This window comes from Melanotaenia boesemani, chromosome 24 (assembly GCF_017639745.1).
Source record: "Melanotaenia boesemani isolate fMelBoe1 chromosome 24, fMelBoe1.pri, whole genome shotgun sequence".
In the NCBI taxonomy this organism is placed as follows: domain Eukaryota; kingdom Metazoa; phylum Chordata; class Actinopteri; order Atheriniformes; family Melanotaeniidae; genus Melanotaenia; species Melanotaenia boesemani.
The window spans coordinates 15619820-15643527 of NC_055705.1; the positions used below are offsets into that span (position 1 = coordinate 15619820).

At 38.0% G+C, this 23708-nt stretch overlaps 3 protein-coding genes and 1 long non-coding RNA gene across 4 annotated transcripts; 2 read left to right on the forward strand and 2 right to left on the reverse strand.

The window, feature by feature from the left end:
- Positions 1-1491: 1491 nt before the first annotated feature.
- zgc:110699 (uncharacterized protein LOC325371 homolog) lies at positions 1492-6668 on the reverse strand. The gene is made up of 8 exons (XM_041979067.1): positions 6615-6668; positions 5299-5355; positions 5128-5201; positions 3142-3280; positions 2548-2641; positions 2367-2438; positions 2084-2206; positions 1492-1802 (listed from the first exon to the last, which is right to left on the reverse strand). The coding sequence occupies exons 1-7, from the start codon at positions 6664-6666 to the stop codon at positions 2098-2100; spliced, it is 597 nt and encodes a 198-aa protein (XP_041835001.1). The 5' UTR covers positions 6667-6668; the 3' UTR covers positions 1492-1802; positions 2084-2097.
- LOC121635754 lies at positions 4131-19252 on the forward strand. The gene is made up of 3 exons (XR_006009527.1): positions 4131-4232; positions 18969-18977; positions 19243-19252. It is a non-coding gene; the product is annotated as an uncharacterized LOC121635754 (long non-coding RNA).
- LOC121635752 (NADH-ubiquinone oxidoreductase 75 kDa subunit, mitochondrial-like) lies at positions 11162-19228 on the reverse strand. Its single transcript, XM_041979066.1, has 19 exons — positions 19133-19228; positions 18155-18231; positions 17757-17848; positions 17365-17472; positions 17183-17259; positions 16983-17064; positions 16747-16877; positions 16482-16667; positions 16183-16317; positions 15976-16090; positions 14827-14972; positions 14617-14745; positions 14336-14465; positions 14082-14242; positions 12214-12368; positions 11932-12107; positions 11722-11856; positions 11558-11630; positions 11162-11461 (listed from the first exon to the last, which is right to left on the reverse strand). The coding sequence occupies exons 2-19, from the start codon at positions 18225-18227 to the stop codon at positions 11370-11372; spliced, it is 2196 nt and encodes a 731-aa protein (XP_041835000.1). The 5' UTR covers positions 18228-18231; positions 19133-19228; the 3' UTR covers positions 11162-11369.
- Positions 19253-19476: 224 nt separating the features above from the next.
- unc50 (unc-50 homolog (C. elegans)) lies at positions 19477-23362 on the forward strand. The gene is made up of 6 exons (XM_041979051.1): positions 19477-19574; positions 20495-20766; positions 20913-21033; positions 21110-21249; positions 21848-21955; positions 22691-23362. The coding sequence occupies exons 2-6, from the start codon at positions 20499-20501 to the stop codon at positions 22825-22827; spliced, it is 774 nt and encodes a 257-aa protein (XP_041834985.1). The 5' UTR covers positions 19477-19574; positions 20495-20498; the 3' UTR covers positions 22828-23362.
- The last annotated feature ends 346 nt before the right edge of the window (positions 23363-23708 follow it).

The window sequence follows — 23708 nt, forward strand, 5'->3', positions numbered from 1 at the left end:
AGTTACATCATGCACACCCTGCAGCATCGACCTTAGACGTTTAATTCCCAAACTGACTGGTGCTGTTGATTTATTTAAATAGAAAGATATCACATAAACCCAAAATGTGATCCTTGATCGTCTAACTGCCTGACATAGCTTTCCCCTCTTATGAGCACGTTTTCCAAGGGGTTCAGGTCAGGCCAGTGAACTCCCTCCACAACTGAACAGTTCAAAGGCCCAACTGGTGTATTGCCAGGTTGAGACTGTCTGAATAAGGTGAGTGTGCTGCCCTCTATTGGAAGATAAATGGCTTAACAGCCAGTACGCAAACATCCATTCATGTGAAGTATATCCAAGAAACATAATATGGCTATGTACTTATGTCTTAGGAATATCTTGAAGTGTCACTGGGTGAATTTGTGTGGAAGGAGATACTTTCTGAAGCAAAGTATGTATGAAAGGCTTTCGGAGAATTTTATAAAAAATTTCATATTTCTGAATTTATGATATACATGGAAAGGTTCTTTTTGAACACCCTTCTCCTGACTGAACAAATGATTTTGTGTTCTAATGGTTAAATATCTTGAATAATGTGGAAGTTTTGTCTAAAAACTGTATGAAGTCAGAATTAGGATCTCAGTAAGTGTGAATGATCATGCAGAATGAACATTTACATTGATACATTTCCCCAAAATTACATGGATGTACCTCAAATATAACTTAAAAAGGGATGAATCCAGACTTATTTTAAGAGATAAAAAAAACTTTGTGATGGCCTAACATAAAAATAGTCACTTTATAGCTTCTTTGATGTTACACTGTAACCCATTCCATATAGACATTCATTCATTCAGCTGGAGGAAAAAGCAAAAGAAGAAAGAAATCAGAAAAAAAAAAATCAAATAAGTAAGAATCTTACAGAATTATCCTTTAACTATATTGGACCCTTTCTAATTTTATCCTTTTTTATTTTTAGACCTGCAATTCAACTGTGCAGTAAGAAATTACTTCAAGCTAAATTTCTGTGGTATCGTAGCTACAGTTTGAGGAACACAGTCATATTCTCTGTACTGTCTATTTCAACAGCACTTCTGGCACTTTTTCATACACATTGCAAATATTTATTGTGTCATTTAAAGTTGATAACATAGCTAAATAGTTAAGGTTAGAGTAAAAGTACAGAGCAGGGTTGTAATTCTCTCACAGTACATAGCATAAACTCTTTATCGCTGTTATGTTAGTAATTCATACTCTTATGAATGAGCGAAAAATGAGGGTTCTGATATTGCAGTCCTGAAGTAGCAGACTCCAGTACTGGTGATATGTCTCACTCATCATACTGGACATCCTTGTTCATAATTATCTTGTTAATTTAGAAAAACAGTTTTTTTTCTGCTTTCTGCTGAGGGATGCAGCTACTAGCGCCTCAGGAATCACCTTATTTAACCAAGCATGCTATTTTAATAGATATAAATAGATGTATAAATAGATGTAACTGAAGAAATGGGAACAGTTTATGTGTTATTGTGACCGGCTGCTAGTAATGAAGTGCCCAAAGATATCATTTAAAAACTATTTTTTGTAAATTGTCTGTTATGTGTAGACACAACACCGATTTATGCTTAAAAAATTCATATGTTCAATGATTCGCACAAGGGTGGTTAGTACCTTTGCCTCACAGCTCACAGAAAGTGCCTCAGCTGGGTCCAAAGACATGCATGTTAGGTTAATTTGTCACATGTGAGCTTGAGTGGTTCTTTGTCTTTCTGTGTTGGCCACAGACGGACTGGCAACGGGGTGTTCCCTGCCACCCCATGACCCTGCATTAGAATAAGCAAGTACAGAAAAAGGAGGGATGATTCTTCATATGTCGGTTTTAAGTGTGTAACAAAAAACAAAATTAAATAAAAGTCCAGGTACAAGAACTTGACTGAAAATGAGTAAAAACAGTCACATTCTTGACAGCAAATTATTAACAAATAAGGGGTTGCTAAAGATAGTTACACATTACTGTAGCTTTATTAGCAAGGATTAACTAAAATACTTTAAAACATAAAAATTTTATTTCTGTTCCATGATAAAAAAACAAACTGCATTTAACTGTTTTTCGCTGGGTCACCACTGCATGGTCTTTGATCGGGTCAGTTTCCTGGTCAGAGCATGGCGGACAGTCAGCATGTAGGAGCGACGGTCTGGCAGGGAGCGCTGCTGATCCAACACCAGCCTGTCACACACCAGACAATACATCAACAAACCAGTGTGCAGGTTTAGACAGAACCGTACAAACTGAAAGAACTCCTGTAGGGGAGATGAAGACAAGTGTATTAGCATGCAGACAGTATCTCAGATGTGTCATTAAACATCTTAGTTCATCAGAAACAAACCTAATGAGCTGAAACACAGCTGCTTCCACTGCTAAAACTGCTTCTGCCACTGAAAGCTCTGTGAAACCACACCTACACACACAACACAGAAAGAAAACACCATTTATAAACTGTTTAAAGTGGAAAAAATTATATACCTGCAGCTTAACTACAGTAGTTGCACAGACAAGAACATACAAACCTTAAGTCTTTAGCAAGTCTCTGTCCTTCCTCTGTTGTCACCTCCCTGCCAATTTCCAGATCTGCTTTATTGGCAACCAGCACTGTAGGAGCAACTGACACACAAACACACACATCCACAGTCGAACAGTGAAATGATAATAAAGCAACAAGATGATCTTGTGGCATGCAGCTTGGAGAGGCTACCTACGGTGCACAGGGTGGGCTACCAAACAAGGAATTATGCCAGCTCCATTTGTGGATGTGTGATGGTAACAATAGATAGATGTCAAACAGGGAACAGGGTCTGACTGAATGAGTAAAACCAGTGAACACACTGTTCCTGTGGGGTTCAGTGGGTCAGCAGCTGGTGTACTGGGTAGCTGTCTAAGGGTCTTTACAGACTCTATATAGGTTCCAAGTTCCAACTGATGAAAAAATACAAATTTCCTTTGTAAAGATTAGCAAAAAGTTGCGAAATCAAATGTTTTTATTTTCTTCATTGGTGTTACATAAAAGGCATCAAAGCCCCATATATTGAAGAAATATTAACACCTCTTTGTGGTGGTGGTGGGGGTTCATTCTTGCTCTGATAAAAAGTAAAGTATCAGCCTACCGAGACTGTGTTTGGTCTTGTCTATGAGTGTCTTGAGTCGAGGAACCTCTAGGAAGCTGAGGCGTTGTGTGATGGAGTAAATTAAAAGAAAACCATCAGCCCAGCAGATGGAGGACTCCAGGGAAGCCACTGAGTTCTCCTAATTTAATGACATGTAAAAGAAATTGTATTAAATGGATGCTTATTTGGTTTCAGTAAAGATAGCAGTAATTTTCATAGCTAAACATGAAGCTATAGAGGGCACTTAGCTTACAATAAAGGATACACAACAAGGGGTGAAAACCCCCCTTCAAATTGACTGTTAATTTTCCTTTATTGTGTTTTAACGCATCAGTGTGTGAATAAGATTTTGAAATATAGAAATAACCATGTTTTTGAACTTTAAAGGACAACTACTGTTTTTGAGTTAAGTTTAACTGAGCTAACTATGGCCTAATAGTTCGCATACACTCACTGGCCAATTTATTAGGTTCACCTGTTCAATTGCTTGTTAACACAAACAGCTAACCAACCAATCACACGGCAGCAACTCAATGCATTTAGGCATGTAGACGACATGTAGAAGTTTAAAGCGTGCATCAGAATGAGGAAGAAATGTGACTGAAGTGACTTTGAAAGTGGCATAGTTGTTTCCAAAGTGGCTGGACGGATTATTTCAGACATTGCTAATCCACTGGGATTTTCACACACATCCATCTCTGTGAGTGGCATTTATCTGGATGAAAATGCCTTGTTGAGCTCAGATGAGGATGGGAAGACTGGTAAAAGATTATAGAAAGGTAAGAGCAACTCAAATACAACCAAGGTATGCAGAATGACATTTCTGAATGTACACTTCCAACCTTGAAGCAGATGGGCTACTGCAGCAGAAGACCACACCGGGTGCCTCCTGTCAGCTAAGAACAGGAAACTGAGGCTACAGTTCACAGAGAATCACCAACACTGGACAATAGAAGATGGAGAAACATTGTCTGGTCTGGTGAGTCTCCATTTCAGCTGCAACATTTAAATGGTAGGGTAAGAATTTGGTGTAAACATCATGAAACATGGCTCCATCCTGCCTTGTATCTATGGTTCAGGCTGCTGGTGGTGTTATGGCATGGGGGATATTTTCTAGGCCCATTTTGGGGCCCCTTGGTACTAATTAGGCATGGTTTAAACACCACAGCCTTCCAGAGTATTGTTGCTGACCATGTCCATCTCTTTATGACCACAGTGGAGCATCTTCTGATGCTACTTCCAGCAGGATAATGCACCATGTCTCAAAGCTCAAATCAGATCAAACTGGTTTCTTGAACATGGCAATGAGTTCACTGTACTCCAATGGCCTCCACAGCCACCAGATCTCAATCCAAAAGAGCAGCTTTGGAGTGTAGTGGAACGGGAGAATCTGCAGCAATCTATACCATTAAATCGTTGAATCCATACCATTAAAGAATTCAAGCAGTTCCAACCTGGTTCTAAGGTGAACCTAATAAAGTGACCAGTAATTGTTGTACAAGTCGTAATCTAAAAATCAGGCTACATAGACCGAGGAATACTAATGGCTAAAACTACTGTCATGTCATTCATGGGTTTGTGGATGCCACTTTTGAATCCTAAAAAAGTAATTTTGCTGTCCCCATCTGGTTTCTTTTAAAGCATGTTGCGAGCTAATAGTAGATCTGACTGGGTACTGTTGCAAAGATTCAATACCACAAAAAAGTGACTTCTCTGTGCCAAAGTAGTTTTTTTTCTTAGCAGTAAGCTTCATTTTGTGTCTATTTTAGACTATATTGGAGCATAATTACAAAAAGTGTTCATCAATAAGTAATTCAACCAAAGACCTTAATGCAGCCTGACATCTTTTTGCAACTATAGCATCACATTTCTTTCCAGACAGTAAAAGTTTAATGCAAAATTAATCACATTTTAGTGTTGATGACATACAGACATTATTCAGTTTCCTGTTATTTATACAAAACATAAATAGAAACCGAAATTTACCTTACAAGGTAAGTCCAAAATCTCCACATCAACGGTCTCCAGGTCTACCATCCGGTTACATCTGTATGTCACCTCTATGGAGAGATCTTACCTATTATATGCAGCCAGTTGGAGATGTAGGTTTATAAGGCAGGGTTTGATTACTTTACCATGCCAGCTCTGAAGTCTCACCCTTTTTATGGTCGTATTCGCCTATAAAGCGTTTGGTTATGAAACGAACACACAGTGCTGGAGACAAAACAGACATGTCAACTGGGGGGTGGAGAGCCTGAAACAAAACACATGCTGACAAATATATTCTAATATAGCAAATTCACACACATGATGTTTGATTAACATGTTTGCATCTGATCTGCACCCTGCAGCAAGTGATTTCTTTGTGTCTGCAGTTTAAGGACTCACTGTATTTCAGTGGGGGTTCAGGTTGCTGATAATTCTAATATTGTGTAGAAACAATGTGCCCTGAAATCTCCATTGGCATCCTACAGAGTAAATGAATGAGACTTCATGTTATCTACTGCATAATTCCTTCATTTTATGACAGGCAGAGCAACCCGAGACAGAGCTGTCACACTCAAAATTTCACCTTGATGCAGTTAAGTAGCCACGGGTGGAAAGTTTTTTTGTTAGGTTTCTGTTACAGGAAAAGAAGCTCAAAAGCTTATTTCTGACTATGTAAAAATAATCACAACCATAAAAACATTAAAAATATATAAAAAAATAAATCAACAAAAAAGCTATGAAATAATTAACCCCCCAAAATGCCAGTTTAATGCAAAACCAGAGCTTAACAAAAAATCATTAAATGTAACATGACTGCAAACAGTTATGAGACTACAGATAAAGAAATGCATAAAATAGAACACAACTCAATGTTGACTGAGATAAATCCACTAAGACACACAAAAAAAATGTTGTGGAGGTACACTAATACATGAAACATACTGCATCTATCTAGCTAGCTAGCTAGCTAGGGAGCTATCTAGCTATCTATCTCCATCCATCTATCTTATAATTCATAAAGACATCTTAATTATTGACATAATTGATTTAAAAACACCTCTACAGGACCATCTATAGATAATGAAATGAAAACACAAAACAACTTTTAAAATAAGCAAAATAGATACAAACAGGTGTAAAATAACCCAAAAGACCCCAAACAAATTATTTTTAAGGCTTCATCTGGATGTCTTGCTCCTATGTAGGACGAGTGGAGACCCGTTGATTTATAATCCATCATTTCACCTCTCTAATCTAACTGTGAGACACTTATGGAGACATGTAGTTGGATGTTAAACTTAACAGAATAGGTCATGTAGGTGGGCTTTAACATTTCCACATCATTAAGTTTAGATTTATACAAAGTGTCTATATTTAGCAGAACTGTGCCCAACAATTAACTTCACTTTTTATTATCTCGTTAATATCAGAATATCTCCTTTTTTGCTTGTGTCTCAGCTAGCCTCCTCAGGTCTTTAGTTTACCTGTTTTCCCAGTGTTCTGAGTTCCCAGTATGAGGAGTTTAACTGGAACCATTTTACTGCTGGAGCCAAAGTTTGTTCACTGCCCTTCCCCTCATGAAAGCCCTACAGTGGAGAGCAGAGTCAACAAAAACCAAAACATGTATAGAAATACAAAACTACACGCTACCTTACAGGAGTTAGAAGCACCCCGAGTATTAACATTTACGGAATAGTTATGGAAAGATTACTGAAAACAAAACTTCCTTATAATACTAACCTTGAAGCAGAGGAAAATCCAGATATCCAGAGGAGTGAAAGAGTCCGCTCACTGTCCAGTTTCAGACACTAAGCAGACAGAGAATGAAGAGATGGGACTTTCTTCTCTGCTCTTATGTCTGTGTGACTCTCTGCTTGTGTTTGGTTATAAGAACTCTCTTTCTTTGGGAACACTATATGACAAGAGCCATTCATCTTGAGGAATAGGGTCCAAGTCCATGCACAAATCCTACTTTGGATCCATTCAGGACAGATTTTTTCAATTACTTTGAATCATCCCACAGATTTGCATCCAGTCTTTAACTCAAGTGGATTGTACTTAAAATTTTTACTTATGGCTAGTCAAGCAACACTAAGAAGCTCCTCTCTTGTTTTTGTATTAGTTTTTATAGTCAAATCATAAAAGAAAATACACATTTCCTTTTAAAGTATAACTTCTTTTTAAAGTATTACATAACATTCTTATATTGTAGTATTATGTATGAATAATGAAAAAATATTTTATCACTTTGAAAGTGTTTAGATGGATGTTTAAGACCCAGAAGTAGTCTGAAGTGTAGCTATTTTGTATGAAAAATGGAGATTAATTTTCTTTAAGAAATGTGCCATTAAGATTCTTTTAAACACTGAGTTCATGAGAACTACAGGCTGAGGCGAGACAGCTATGTTGTTCCTGTCTTTGCTCAAAAGTTTCAGCAGTGGCCTTGACATTATATCTCAACTGACCTCTTAAGTATTCTGCACTGTAGCAGCCTTGTGACTGGACTGTTTGCAAGAGCTCCCTGGAAAGTCTGCAAATCATATATTTAATGTTTGAGATATAACAGTTTATTTCAGTTTTTATTTCATTAATTTTATTTAAGACAAATTGGTGGTGATGGACTATAAAAAGGGGTAGTAAAACAGTGGAAAATGGAAATAACTACAGAGTTGTTTTAAAAATCTGCATTTTGATGCGCAAAGAACAAAACAGGAGTGTGTAGTCAGAACTGCTGGCAACCTTGAATTTCACATACATGCTGTAATTTGAAATTATCTTTTGAAGTAAATGTAAATAAACATGCTTTAATCATCAGAATGAACAATGAAATAAAAAAAACAGGTGTCTTATTTACCATGGTGTAGCTTTAGCCCATTTAATGCATCTACCTTAGACCTTAGAGAAGGTGCGCTTGATTTACATACCCAGCTGTCCAAGAATATTAATATCATTAATTAGTATTTCGTGCCCACATTATATCTATTTCATGGCCACAAATTATTTATTTTGATCATGACATCAGAGGGGCTCCATAGAAAACAGAAAACAGAGACTATTGCGGGTTTTTCTTTCAATAACATATGGAAATAATTTGTTCATGCTTGTATATGTTTTAAATGCAGAGAAGCTAATTTCATTGCAAGAGAGCACATATTTCTCAGCTTTGTTATTATACAGGCAAAGTGTTCCAGTTTGATTGCTCTGAACTGGAAACATTATGTAGGGCCTTCAATAAGAATTTGGATTAAGTTCAGCTTCTCTTGACTTTTGGTGTTGGCATGGCTACCAGTTATATGGAGAAAAACTGTTGGGGAAAAAACAAAATCTATTGAGACATTTATAATTCTTGTCTCACAACAGCAACGGTCTATTTTAAGTTTAAAATATGCAGTGCAGGTTTCATGTATAGGCATATGAAAGAAATGTTTTTAGCTTGGATTTAAAGGTGTTTAAATTTAATGAAAGTTTAATCTCCACTGGACAAACGTCTCACTTTTTTGCAGCATAACAGCTAAAGCTGCTTCATTTAAACAACATATAGTAGAATAAAATTGAGGTTGAAAGTAAAGGTAATATCTATATTTAAAGCTAAATGGTCTTTCTGTGGAACATATCTTGTATATTATTTTGTGTAGCCTTTAATTGCTTTAAATATGTCTGTGTTTATACTTTTGTTTTTTGTACTATTGATTTGATTTATTATAGAAATGGATTTTTTTGTGATGACATCTGATATGAAGTTATTGACAAGGACTCCGAACTTCGTAAAACCCATGTGCTTCACACAAAGACAAACGAAGAGAGAACTTTGCTCAGTCAACAAGTTTTCTGATTAGAAAAGAGCTGTCAAAGCTATGGCTCGTCTTAAGCGTCATGCTAAGCAGATCAAGGGTCTCAAGCTTCAGAAAAGTGAAGCCACAAGCATTAAGGAAAGGAAAGAAACAGCACTTCATAATCAGATTGGTCCAAGAGGAAGCTTTCAGAGGCCACATCCAGAATGTCAAATGACACAAGGAAGTAAAAAACAAGGACAAGACAAATAGGCTTCACAAACTAAGCCCATTCATTGATGAGTGAGGTATACTCTTCGTTTGACAAAATCTGGTCTTCACCCACATGTCAAACATCTTGCTATTCTGCCAAAAGCAAGCCTTGTGTCCTCTGTACTGATCAAGTATTATCATGAGAAAGGGCATCATCAAGAAAGAGGAATAACTGTAAATGAGCTGAGATCCAATGGAATTTGGGTCCTAGGATGCAGTAGTGCAGTTGCTTCACACATTCATAAATGTACCAAATGCAGGAAATATAGAGAGAACACACAAGATCCAAAGATGGCAGACCTGCCAGAAGAAAAAACGGAAATGACACCTCCATTCACACACTGTGGCATAGACTGAACCATTTTATGTACAGGAGGCAAGAAAGGAACTGAAATGGTATGGTCTCCTTTTCACCTGTGTGCTCACAAGCCATACATATAGAAATGCTTGATGATCTTACAACAAATGCTTTCATTAACACTCTGCATGCGTTCATTGCAATAAGGGGAAAGGACAGAGTTGAGGTGTGATCAAGGCACAAACATTTGTGGGTGCGAAAGGAGAATTCACAAATGCAATGAAGGACTTAACCCTGAGAAGCTGAAAGAACATGGATGTGAGTTCATAATGAACATCCCATCATCAAGCCATTTGGGTGGTATCAGTTCTTCACTAAGAACCTTTCTGTATGAAGTGATGGCTAATGTTAGCAGCAGACCACTGACGACAGAACATTTGAATGATCCAACAAGCCTTGAACCTTGGTGACAGGTGCAGGTAGATGGAGTATCTCCTCAATCTTCAGCAAAGACAAATATAGCAAAAGGACAGGAGAAATACCAGGGGGAATGACACTGTCATCCTTCGAGATGAAAGTTTCCCACCGTACCAGTGGAGATTAGCAGAAGTGAGTGAGTTTGTTCCCAGTTCTGATGGAATAGTGAGAAAGGTGAAGTTGCTGATGTATGATTACAAACCTTGTTAGACCTTTGCATAAAACTATTTTACTGATTAAAGCAGAGTTAAGTGAATTTGTGACCTAATTTAAGGCTCATTTATGACATTTGAGTAAAGCTGTGAGTGTAAAGTGAACTGAAATCCCCCGTTTGTGGTTGGGTGGGAGCCTAAATGCTGTAAATGTCAGTGTTTATGCTTCTGGTTCTTTGTATTATTGGTCTGATTTATTATGGAAATGGATTTTTTTTTTGTGATGACATCTGGTAGGAACCAAACTAATGTTCCTTGTTGTACGTTGACCCTTTTTTTGTTTTGTTCTACTGCTCTCTAAAAGTATGAGGCAGAAGAGGATTTTTCCATGCTGAAGGAAGATGTGCACCGTCATATAATTTCCCTTTTCTTTTTTGACCTGCTTCATTCCCTCTTAGTTGGTGATATATTGGTATTGGAGGCACATCACTATTCTACTGATAACAATGCAATGGGTTGCAACATGCAGTATATTTAATAAAAAAAAGGAACAGTATTTAACATATTCAGAGGCGTTGGCGCTAGTTTGAATTTGACTTTTCCAGGTGAATCTTGCTTTCTTTAGCGACTTCCCTGGTTTGCTCCTGACACTCAGCCACTGCTTTGTTCAAACTTTTTTTTTTTTTAATCTCTATTGTCATTACATAATGTGAAAGACTTTGTTGTCAACATTTGACTTTGATCAGCATATTAATTATACAAACCTGAAAAATAAGCATTTATTTCTAAAGATGCAGAAAATTCAATTTAAAATTCTGAGTAGCCAATAATTCAGACAAAAAAGAAAGCATAATCTATTTTATTTTTCTTTTGAAGATGCTTTACCTGTTATAAGCTGAGCTACAATCGCACATCTGAAGAAGCTTTTAACACATACTTAAATACTGGATGTCAGATTGTGGGATGCGTGGGGTGAAGACAACTTGTGATGTTTTAGTTTTATGCAACAAAAAAATGCAATAATAATTCAAAAGAATGAATGAAAACCACTTAAACTGGAGTAAATACTTAGGATTTCATTTTTATTCTAGTATGTTTCTCAGCATTTTTCAACAAAGCTGAATCCAAGTGAAAATGATTTCAATGTACACAACAAGCAACAAGGAAAGTTTTAAATTATGGAGCAACACTGAGTTTGTTCAGAGAAGCATGTTATGTTTAGGAATAAACGAGACAACTGCTATATTTATCTGAGGTCTTATCAGGTGATCAGCAAACAGACGGCTCATCGACAGCGTCAGCTCCCTCCGTGAGTGCTTTGACACACTTTGCCATCGTCTGGGATGCCCTGCTGATAGAGTCTGAACACAGAAAAAAAACATGTTAAAATGACCATCTTATACATATTTCTGTTTCTATTTTTACTTGTTGATGTTTATAGGAAATCGCATAATTACCTGTCATGTAAAAGTCCTTTGCAGTGACCTGAGGTGGAACCAAAGGAGCTGCTATGAGCTCCTGGTTCACAGCCTGACAGGAACAAAGTAAGAAAGTATTTGAAACCAGGTCCTCAGGAAGAAGGGACGAAGAGTCAAAAGGAATGGGATGATTGTGTTCATACCTTTGAAAGTTCATTAGCCTGTTTGAAGTAGTTTGCCTCCTCTACATCATCGTAACGAACCAGGTTAGGCGAGACTTCAGCTAGCCTGGATCGGACCTCATCCAGTGAATCGTAGGGCAGCGTCACCCCAGCAAGCTGCAAACACATGAAAACATTACTTTCACTCATAGTAAGAGAAGTGCAAAAGCATGTGAATGCCTTCTTCCTGACCTCAGATATCGCTCTGATGATCTTCCAGTCTTCTCTTGCTATCCCAGGCGGAGTGACAGCCACCTTGGTGTGCTGGCTCCTGCCTTCAGTGTTGACGTAGGTGGCATTTTTCTCTGTGTATGCAGCACCAGGAAGGATGATGTCTGCCATTGGTGCGCCTACGTCACCATGATGACCTGGAGGCGTTCAAAGCGATGTTAACATATGCTTAGAAATTAACAGCTGAGCATTTTGTAGTCCTATAGAATTTAGCATTTGCTGCTCTTGTATCTTTATGTATACCCTGGTAGATGATGAGGCTGTCTTTAGGAAGGTCCGCTCTGGTGATGCAACCGGCATCAGCTCCGAGCAAGAAGAGGACTTTGGGTGGATTCTTCCTGATGGCGTCGATGCCCGGTTTGTAGCCCAGATCCAATGCAGCCACCTGGCTGGCCACTCTGGGAATCAGAATCAGAAATACTTTAATAATCCCAGAGGGAAACTGCTACGTTGCAGTGCTCCTTAAAATAACGACATACAGTGAGAGAAAAGGATATAGAAAATAGAAAAATAAGAGTCCAAGTGAAATTAGCGTTAAAGTAAAAAGAAAAATTAAGGTGGTAAAATAAAAAAAAATAAAATAAAATCAAACATAATAAAATAAGAAAAATAAAATAGAATATAAAATATAAATAAAACAAATACAATGACAAATAGATAAATATTTACAGTATTTACAATATTTACAAGAGGTTATGACTCGGACTTCTGGTCCAGTGCAGAGTTATGGAGTTTAATGTCCACAGGCAGGATTTATTTCCTGTGGTGTTCCGTATTGCAGCGAGGTGGAATTAGTCTGGCGCTGAATGTGCTCGAGGTCATTCAGCATGTTGTGGAGAGGGTGGGAAGGGATGTCTAGTATAGCTTTTAGCTTGGACAGCATCCTCCTCTCTGACGCCACCCCTCAGAGAATCCAGCTCCACACCAACAACACAGCCAGCCGCACGGGTCATTTTACTGAGTATGTTGGTGTCCACCGCCTTTAGGCTGTTGCCCCAGCACACAACAGCATAAAGAAGGGCAATGGCCACCACAGACTCCTGAGCATCGTCTAGCACATGTTGAAGGACCTCAGCTGAAAGCAAAGGTGGCTGTGTCATTTCCTGTAGTGTTTTTAATGAAGTCCAGTTTATTGTCAATGACCACTTCATTGTATTTGTAATCCTCCACAGTGTCCACATTCACATCACCGATGGAAAGGGGGGTCATTGGTGGTCTTGAACTCTGCATGTCTACAACCAGTTATTTTAGCTTCTGCCACGTTAAGCTGCAGATGGTTCTGCTCGCACCACATGACACTGTTGGCCAGCACAGCTCTGTACTCCTCATCATCATCTTCAGTGATGCATCCAACCACTGCAGAGTCAGAAAATTTCTGAAGGTTGCAGGTTACTGAGCAGTAGTTGAAGAGGAAGAGGAAGGGAGATGGGACATCCCATAGACAAACAAATATGAGCAAATATGAGCGTAGACATCCTTCCATAAGGCTGCTTTCGAATATGTTTATGTAGCCCAGCTATAAAATACATAATTATTTCTCCCTCTTTCTGCCATCGAGTTCCCATTACCATAGTGACACCAAATCTCACAACACTTGCATTAGCCATGCGGCAGTTAGCGCCAACGCGTGGTTAAAGATGGTGGACATGTGCCGGCGGGTAGATGGGTGGGATGCTAGGACGGATAACGGCTGCAGACGCCAACCGCTGTGACCGAGCCACACTGTTACTGCTCATTCAACACCCTAACTCAGTGCGCTTGGATATCCAACTCAGCTACAAACTTAGCTTTCCTGTTCTATTACTTTCCTCCAGTTAACTGGGCTCTCAAGCTCTTTGTGCACTTGTGGAATTCTGAATGAACTGTTGAACCATAAACTTTGGATTGTGTGCCCTCAAAAAGATCAGTCAACCTATGAACTCACTATTGTACATATTGTATATAATTTTTTTTTTCTTGCCACAGTACAAGGTCTATGGTCATATCATTTTTAGTCTGGTTATTAAGCACAGTTTCTTTATCCTCTAAGCTGAACAGGATCTTCTTAGACCAGCTACTAATTTACATCCATGGTAACCTAAACTTACATCTAGGACATTGAAATTTTGTACCTGTGTAGGACATTGAGGACCTTCCAGCCATCCTCCACTCCACTGCTTGTTCTGGCGTTCTGAGCAATAGTTGAGACAGCGCTCAAGATGCCTGCTCCGTCTTCTCTCTGAAGAGAGCTGCTGCCAACAACCACCACTGGACGCTTTGCACCTGCAAGAACCTGAAATGAAGAGAAAAAAAAAAACTTGGAATATCAACAAGCAGAAAATAATCCAATACTGCAAAGCGATCACTCAATGTGTGTGTCCTTAACCTGGCAGAAAGGATGAGTGCCATTAGCCAGCTCCTTTAGTACTGAAGTCTCCTCTCCCAGGTGGTCATATGTGTAACTAAGGTCGACATTGTGACCAACCATAGCAACACGCAGGTCATTGTGAAGCCAGCTGGTAGAGGAAGAGGAAGACGGGAAGGTACGCATTCAGTTATAGACAGATGAAATGAAAACAAAAAAAAAAAAACAAACAAGTGTGCACATTATTGTAACACAACTGCAAAAACAGCAATTTAGAGTTTTTAGTAGGATGTTTGAATCACCTCTTGCGGATTCTGGCGTTGAACAACGGAGCTTCATAACGTGGGTTTGTTCCTACGAGCAGCAGCAGATCACAGCCCTCGATGCCGGCAATGCCGGTGTTCAGCAGATAGTTGGAGCGCAGGTCAGTGCTGAGGAGGAAGCCACAAGAAAAGTGTCAGCTGACAAAAAAGCAAAACTAAAAGAAAGACAGAGGCAAGAGCTTTCCTTACCCTGCCCCTGCCATAGGGAAGAGCTCTTCTGTGCACAAGTTCTCTGAGTCGAGTCTGTTAAGGAGATCTTTTAGGGACACCAAAGCTTCAGCGTCTGCCAATCCTCCAGCTATGGCTGCTACCTCACTGCCCCGCACGCTCTGAAGCTGCACACACACAAACACATTCAGCACCTCAATATGATGGCACCAATAAACCCTTAAACTTCATTTTTCGACTGCATCTTTTTTTTTTTTAATAACATAAAAACATGTTGAGGCTCAACCCTTTTAAGCACAGTCAACATACAGACATTTTTTCAGGACAGCCTCAGTTGTCAGATTATGAGGCTAAAATGAAGTTAAAATAATGTATCAATTGATATAGAACCATAAAGGCCAATCTAAAAATACTAAACAGAATTCATTACTTAGAATTCTTTATTTTTTTGGCTTTTGGGAGAAATATTTTTGGCATTGAAACAAAGACACAACAGAAACTATTTACATATTTACACTTTTCTGTTTTCTGCTATTTACAGTTATTTATATTACATTGCTATTATTACCTTATTACCTTTCGGCGCCACCGTGTGTCATTATTTTTCAGACATACAGTACATATAACTTTCTTGGTGATCATTGGCTGTAATTTAAGCAATCTGATTGGTCAGTTTGACAGAAAGTTGCTTAATCATCATTTTCAGGTCAAAAAAGAGGTCTCTTAGCAACATCATGGTAAAAGCAATCTTTTTTATTATGAAAACGTGATAAATAATGGTGTTAGCATGGATCACTCATTGGGGATTTGCCATACAGAGTGTCTAAATAAAAACTTCATTTTGTGGCTGGATTGTAGACCTCCTGGACAGGATATAATTGCCTGGAAAACTTCCAAAGATCACATAAAGGGTAAGCTATCCATCACAAATTACCTGGCAGAGTAACACACTTCCTGAGAAATTGTTGACAATATAAGCGATAGCGCTCCATGGCGCTTGTGATCTAGGGAACTAGAGTTTTAGGAGTTTAACAGTCTCTGCAAATGGACAACAGCACAATAACTAAAACACTGAGATAAGATTGGATTTTTAGTCTTCTTTTATTCATCCCAAGCAGGGAAATTCTAATGCAATAGCAGTAGAGATCCAGTAAAGAAACAAACACTTACTGCTCCCGCAACACGAGTTAAAGCATCTTCCCACGTGGTCGGACTCAGCTGACCTGAGTCATCCTTTACCATTGGCTGGGTCAGCCTCTGCCTCTTTAGACCGTCATATGCAAACCTGTGAATGCACATATAAGTCAAGTGCAAAACCTGCTCATGACTGAATCAGGTATTTATTTGGTTTCTGGCTTAGATGTATTTATGAATTACCTGGTTTTATCAGAGATCCATTCTTCGTTGATGTCTTCGTGCAGCCTGGGCATTATTCTCATAACCTCTCCTCCTCTTGTGCTCACCACAATATTGCTGCCAACTGCATCTAACACATCAATTGATTCTGTTTTTCTGCAAAGACAGTAGAAGACAAAGCTAAAGAGAACAATAGGCCACATAAAGTAACTTTTATTGCCATGTCTACTTTCTTATTTTACTTCAAGAAGTAAAAAAAAAAAACAATAACAATGTATTTACTTGGTAATGGTGACAGACAAGAATAAACTTTCTCCTACCTGGTCTCCCATGGTCGTGCAGTGAAAGCGTAGGGTTTGGAGGTGAGCGCTCCAACAGGACAGACGTCGATGATATTGCCCGACAGCTCTGACATGAACATCTTCTCCACGTACAACCCAATCTGCAGGTTGTTTCCTCTTCCTGTCGTTCCCAAGTCTTCAACTCCAGCAATCTCGCTGGCAAAACTGTAAAACACACACATTGGCACATTAATTTTAAATCAAAGCAAACAAGACTCTGACGTCATTGCTAGCTGTTGCTCACCGGACACATCGTGTGCACTGGATACATCGGGTCATGATGGTTTTGATGAGAGGGCCAATGTTTTTGTCCTCTACTGCTCTCTTTCCTTCTGTGAAGCGACTGCGGTCAGATCCAAATTGCATGGACTGATCCTAAAAAAAGAATTTAAAATAATAATAACAATAACAAATTGTGTTTGGTGGAGTATCTAAGAGCTTAATTTACAGCAGCCTATCTGTGTACAGGTCCAAAGTTACCTGCAGGTCACACTCTCCTCCCTGATCACAAATTGGGCAGTCCAGAGGATGGTTTGCCAGCAGAAACTCCATCACTCCCTCTCTGAGGATGAAGAAATTCAGCAACAGAGTGCGCTACAGTTTCAATTAGCTGTTTCTGAAGCATTAAAGCTTGAATTATATTCAAACAAAAACCGCAGAGTAAACAATAAATAGGTCACCTGGCTTTGCGAGTTTTCTCTGAATTGGTGAGGATGTTCCAGCCTTTCATGACGGGCATGGCACAGGCTGCTACTGGCTGCAGAGCACACATATAAATCACATGGACATCTGCAACAATTTCAGTCCTAAAGCATCCTATCAAGTTTTAATGTAGTCAGGTCTACAGCCTGATGAGAAATACCTTTGGAGCCTTCTCAATCTCCACAAGACACATACGGCAGTTTCCTGCCACTGAGAGACGCTCATGGTAACAGAACCTGGGGATCTGAATTCCTGCTTTCTCACAGGCCTGAAGGAGAAAGGAAACAATTTAATTATAAATAATGAAAACTTGGCACACAACACACCTCCAAAACATGAGCGAATGATACCTATCAGAGTGCTTGAGTGAAGATAAGATTTAACTGTGTATGTATATCAACTAAGACATTTCAACTGTTGACTTTTCCCAATAGCAGCAAGACTTTTACTATGGTCTTGATGTGTAAAACTCAAAAACAAACCATAAATACAAATGAAAGCAACATGACACACAGATTTTTTAGCTTGCAGGGGGAAAAAATAGCTCTTTACCTGCAACACTGTAGTTCCAGGCTCCACCTCCACTGGTTTCCCATCAACAAACACTTCCACCATGTTGCTGGCAGCACGCACCGGAGTGCGTACTGGAAAAGCAAATTGAAAATAAATAATGACCAAAATGGCCAAATTCAGTCTATATAAAAAACCCATGAACATCTAGTTTTAGCAAAAACTTATATTAAAAATAGTTGGAATTTCCCAGTGAGACATTCACATTTACTTGTTACAACTAAAACTGTCAAGAGTATAATAGCAATAAAATACATGCCAAATTCCAAATAATGTTCTCCTAAAATACATGTACAAGGGGCCTGCCAAATAATGCTGAAACAAAATGACTGCAGTTGATTAACTTGACCTTAACAAACACAAACATCCATGGATCTTACCAGGAGTGGAAGGAGCCAGGCTGCCTTTGGCAGCTCCGGCTAGAGCTCGGCCAACTGTCGGCAGTCGCAACATGATGCTGTGACATATAACAGAAAAGTTATTATTTGCTACTATGTGCAAAACTCTATTCATAAATCTGCTATCTGTGTTAGCGCAAGGAAATCTAAATGATTTAATGCAAATGCAATTCAACATACAAGAGATTACATTACTTAAAATCAATCATTTCACAAGCAAATTCTTTATTAAAATGTCTTTTTAAATGGCTTTTATAACACATTTTAAGTAGCCCTTGAGTTATGTGACTATTATTTGTTATTAATAAGAACAATCATTTATTTTATTTTAAAGGGACTTGGTCGGTGGTTATGGCACAACTGAATGTACATCAAATAAGTCTGAAGTTAATATGTACAACTTATAGTTGTTTTAATCACGCATGACCACAAAATAAGCTGAAATACAATCAGTTTTTAAATTCTTCTCCTTTGACATAAAAATACATAACGTCTCATCCAATCACACAACTATGACATCGCTAGTTTATTTTTTAATACAGACACAAACTCACAACAATGGACAACAATTCATGTAAGCCTTGGTAGCTAACTGTCAACAATAACAAGTGCTGAAGCCACTCAGCCAAATTAACATTAGCTGAAGCCAAATTAACATTTCACAAATATCTGAAGAAAACTAACATTAAATATAAATATTCAGACATCGTAGTTTTACATAAGTTTATATGCAGTTTTTAGTCAATGCGGACATGAGAGGCAGCACAAACCTTCAAGTAGGAGTCCTTGCTTGAAGGCTAATAATGTTAGCTAACAGTAGTAGTCAAGGACACAGACGGTGCATGTTGTCAGAAGGCAACTGGAGTCACGCGGACCAGTACCTAATTTTTCAATTGTCTTGCAATGTGATAATACTTATGTCTGGCCCGTGTTTGTGCATAATATGATGCTGGTTCTTACCTTTTGCTATTTGGCCTTCTTGACCAGAACAGCTCTATTCTTAGTTACACCACCAGTGAAACTACGATGCCGTTACCGGATATGGCGTTAGGTTATACTTCCGTTTGAAGATGGGACTATGGTTTGTGTCTTATGTACATACTTTTCAGAAAGAAAATATCAAATCAATATTAAATTAATTATTTCTTTCTTTCTTAAAATAAACTAACAAGTACTATTATTGAAATTTACATTTTTATTTGGTGTATTACGTAAAACATAACATACCTTTAGGTTTATGACACGAATGGAATATACTGACTACATTTCCCAGAACTCACTCGGTCTTTACCGGAAGTATCTACGTGGGCACTTTCGCGATAACTCAGGAAGATTCTGCAAAGAGCTACAGAAACGAGCAAGAGTTTTTACTCTCTGATGTGAATTACTACAACAAACAGAGGTAAATATATATATTTTTTCAGAATTCCTAGATCAAGCTGATTATTTAATAAACTACTAATGTGTCGGCTATGTCATGGCGGTTGTTGATAAAACTGAACTCGCCCTCTCTTGTTAGATTTGTTAGCAACAAGCTAACTGCTTACTAGCAAACAACGTCAACTAACAAGGAAATTAAATATATCACTATTTATAGGAGGTGTAACCTGTATGGGTCATCACATAACTCGTTTAACTATTGTATGTAAAATAACGTTTAATGGATATATGGTCTTAGATGTAATTTTAAATGATGGCATAGATTCGCAATGTTAATCTTAGTATGTTGTAGTAAAGAAGTCTTTATGGAATAAAGTTAAAAATGTTAAAGACTCACAGTTGATAGCATGCCACAGGACTTGTCTTGCATAAATAAAGGGTTGTATTGTAAGCAGCTCTTTGACAGACTGTAAACATGTTTACCTAATATAGAATTTAATCAAACTAGCTAAGCTTTTGGGCTTGAGTGTGGGCTGATTACAAGCATTATGTCTGGGAGATGTTTGTATTTCCTTTATTGTGTGTGTGTGTGTGTTTTTTTTTTTTATTAACTTAACTGTAAATATGTCCTCTATGTTAGCACCATGCTGATTTTATCAAACTCTATAATAAATATTATCTAAATTCAATTACAAATCAAATGCATAATATCAAACATATCAGATACTTTAAAACTAAGACGTTTTTTGCAATGTTATGCCTAGTTCTAATATTTTACTATATGCCAACTAAATAAAAAATTTGATTATTACATTAGATGCTTAAACCGATCAAATATAAGCCCCAAATAACATATGATATACCTTATTGTATTTATGAGAATTGTTTTATGAAGTTTTCTGCATTTTGGTTATTAATTTGATTTTCTAAATTGATTTTCAGCACCATGTTGCCAACCACCTCACCACAGAGCAATGGATCCCTTAGTTCAAGGGATGCAGCACGCCACACGGCAGGAGCTAAACGGTACAAGTACCTACGGCGGCTGCTACATTTCAGACAGATGGACTTTGAATTTGCCTTGTGGCAGATGCTTTTCTTGTTTACATCACCGCAGAGGGTCTACCGTAATTTCCACTACAGGAAACAGACCAAGGATCAGTGGGCAAGGGACGATCCTGCATTTTTAGTCCTGCTCAGCATTTGGCTGTGTGGTAAATCTGATTTTTTTATTTATTTATTTTTTTGTGAATAAATCAATTGAAAATGTAAAAAAAAAACAAAACTCACTTTGTTGACTCTTGATTATGAATTTCATATATTAATTTGTATGTGCACTTTGTTTTGATTTACAATGCAGTGTCAACAATAGGCTTTGGCCTTGTGCTGGAGATGGGAGTGTTGGAGACTCTGAAACTGCTCCTGTGGGTGGTGTTTGTTGACTGCATAGGAGTCGGTCTGCTTATATCAACTCTAATGTGGTGAGTTGTAGGTTTGTCTTGATGATTGTATGAATAAAATGAAAGGAAGGACTAACAAACTTTTGTCCTTTTCCAGGTTGATTAGCAACAAATATCTGCTGAAACATCCCAGCGGAAACTTCGATGTGGAGTGGGGCTATGCGTTTGATGTTCATCTTAATGCTTTCTATCCACTTCTAGTCATCCTGCACTTCCTGCAGCTTTTCTTTATTAACCGTGAGTAGCGAGCATCTCTTTTATGTTTTATCCATGCATCTAAAATTCTTTAACTGAGGTTACTTTTTGTTTGTTTTAGATTTTTTTCTCCCTCAAAGTGTCATGTGAAGTATTATTAAGTTATCTAAGTTAAGTTATGTTTGGAGAACTAGACAAAGACACTGACAAATGAGCCATGCTAAAGGATATTTGGAAGGGGAACCTAAGAAGAGGAGATTATTACACTATTATAAACTAGAAAATACCAAAGCGCTTAGAACAAATGTTTCATTGTGTATTTCTACAAACATCACTTCGGCATCCAACAGTTACATGGAAAAGGTTCTGTTGCCTCATAGTTTTAAAGCTTCTACAGGAAGTCGACTCCACTGCAACATGGACATTTTGCAAATGAGGAAAAAAAGTTTTTTTTTTTTTTTGGCTTTTACATAAGGTTATGTTTTTTATTCTCAATACTTAGTGTTCGGACTGCTGTCCAGTCTGACTACAACCTCTCTTATAACACACAAAGTTATCAAGAGATTTTAAAAAATAAAAAAAGGTGTTTATCAGCACAGATCAACAGTTGATTCACTGGTGTTTGTTTTGTGTGTTTCAGACCTTGTGGTGATAAATTCACAATGGTTCCTGGGATGCTTTGTTGGGAACACTTTGTGGCTGATTGCCATTGGTTATTATCTTTACATAACCTTCTTAGGCTACAATGGTAAGTCTCTTTCACATTATACTGCAACGTTATAATCCCCCCCCTTGCATAAAAAGAAATGTTTCTCAGGTTTATTATTTATGGAAAGTTCCTGATGTAGAATAAATTCAGAGCTGTGTCAGTTAAAAAGACAAGAATTTAATTTATGTACTTTTCTTTCTCTTGGGATCCCAGTCTTGATTTGTCATAGTAATCTATTTGAGGACACCGGTTTTAGCAGACAGATTAAGCCTTATCCATTAGAGTCCCCCCCTTTTTTTAACTATTTGTCTACTAAACTCTGGCACACTACACCTCTAGCACACATTTTATCTGACCAAACTCAGTTTATCCTTTCTGGTTAAGCTCTGTGTAACTTTAAGGCAAAATGATACATACAAATAATACTTTATTATTTTTTTAATTGCAAAATGCAATTGGTAGATTGATATTTAGCCCTAAATATTAAATTATATTTAATTGCACATGAGAATAATGTTGCAGGAGCTTGTTTTTGGATTTGAAGGTGCTATTTCACTTTCCCAGTCTACACTGGCTATTATCTTGGTTTTCATTTTGTCTAGTGGTCAAAAACATCCACTAATGAAAAAATAAAAGTATGTTTTGAGACAAGTATGGCAGAATCTAAGTGACAAATGCAGAGATTAGTTGGCAGAACAGTTAGAAATAAACTGGATATAAAGTGGTTAAATTATCTGCATTAAGTAACCAGTCTTTACTTTTTAATCCTCACAGCTCTCCCCTTCCTGTCGAACACCGTGGTGCTGCTCTACCCATTTGCTCTGCTCGGCCTCATTTACATCCTCTCTGTCTCACTGGGATGGAACTTCACCAGAGGTCTCTGCTTGTTTTACAAATACAGAGTCCAGTAAAACAAGGTTGACGTTCAGGTTGACTCTAGCTGGCTGCAGGCCAGACTCAAAACCTGCCCTCAACTTGTATCTGTGTGGCAATGAATCCATTTCCAGCTGCTTTTGGTCGATATCTGGATGACAGGGACTTCTGGTTGACTGTCAGTGAACTGGGACTCTGGGTTGATTGATGCTGAGCAGGTAGACAGTTGCTCAACTTTCCCTTTATTTTCTGTTTGGCTCTCATGTTGAGCTGGAGCTCCACAGTCAGTATGAGTATGCAGAAACAAGGAGACAGAGGAGACGCCGCTTTTTATTGTTTGAGTTGTAAATAGTACTCTCGCAGGTTGTATAATACACACAGAAGATTGTTCCTGAGGTGGAAGAGTTTGCTTTCTTTAAGTTTTCTTTAAAAAAAAAAAGACTGAGAAAATAATCAAATCCTGTTTATCGAAGAGAAAAAGTGAAGAAACATGGGATGCTGACTTTTCTTTCCCTTCTTTTTTTTCTTAACGTGTACATTCCAAAGCACTTTCAATAAAGGGTTTTATTAACAAACACTCCCTCAATGTTGATGTCTTTAAAATAAACATCCAAACCACGCTTACCTGCCATCCAGCAGTGTTTCTGGGGCAATTGTTTTTTGTATCAGAACATGCTTCAGTCTCATAGTATTCATGCAGATGTTTCACTTACACTGTTCCCATTAACACTTTTGAAAATATTCATGGTATGATTGATATGATTGATAAAGTGAGATTTTTTGCAACTCTTTTTAAAACACCCTTATAAAGATATATGGTGGTAAGATTATCTAAAAAAAAAAGGTGCAAAGCAACTCGGACATCAAGCCGACTTGCTGAAGTTCAAACAGCATCAGAATGAGGAAGAGGAGGACTAAA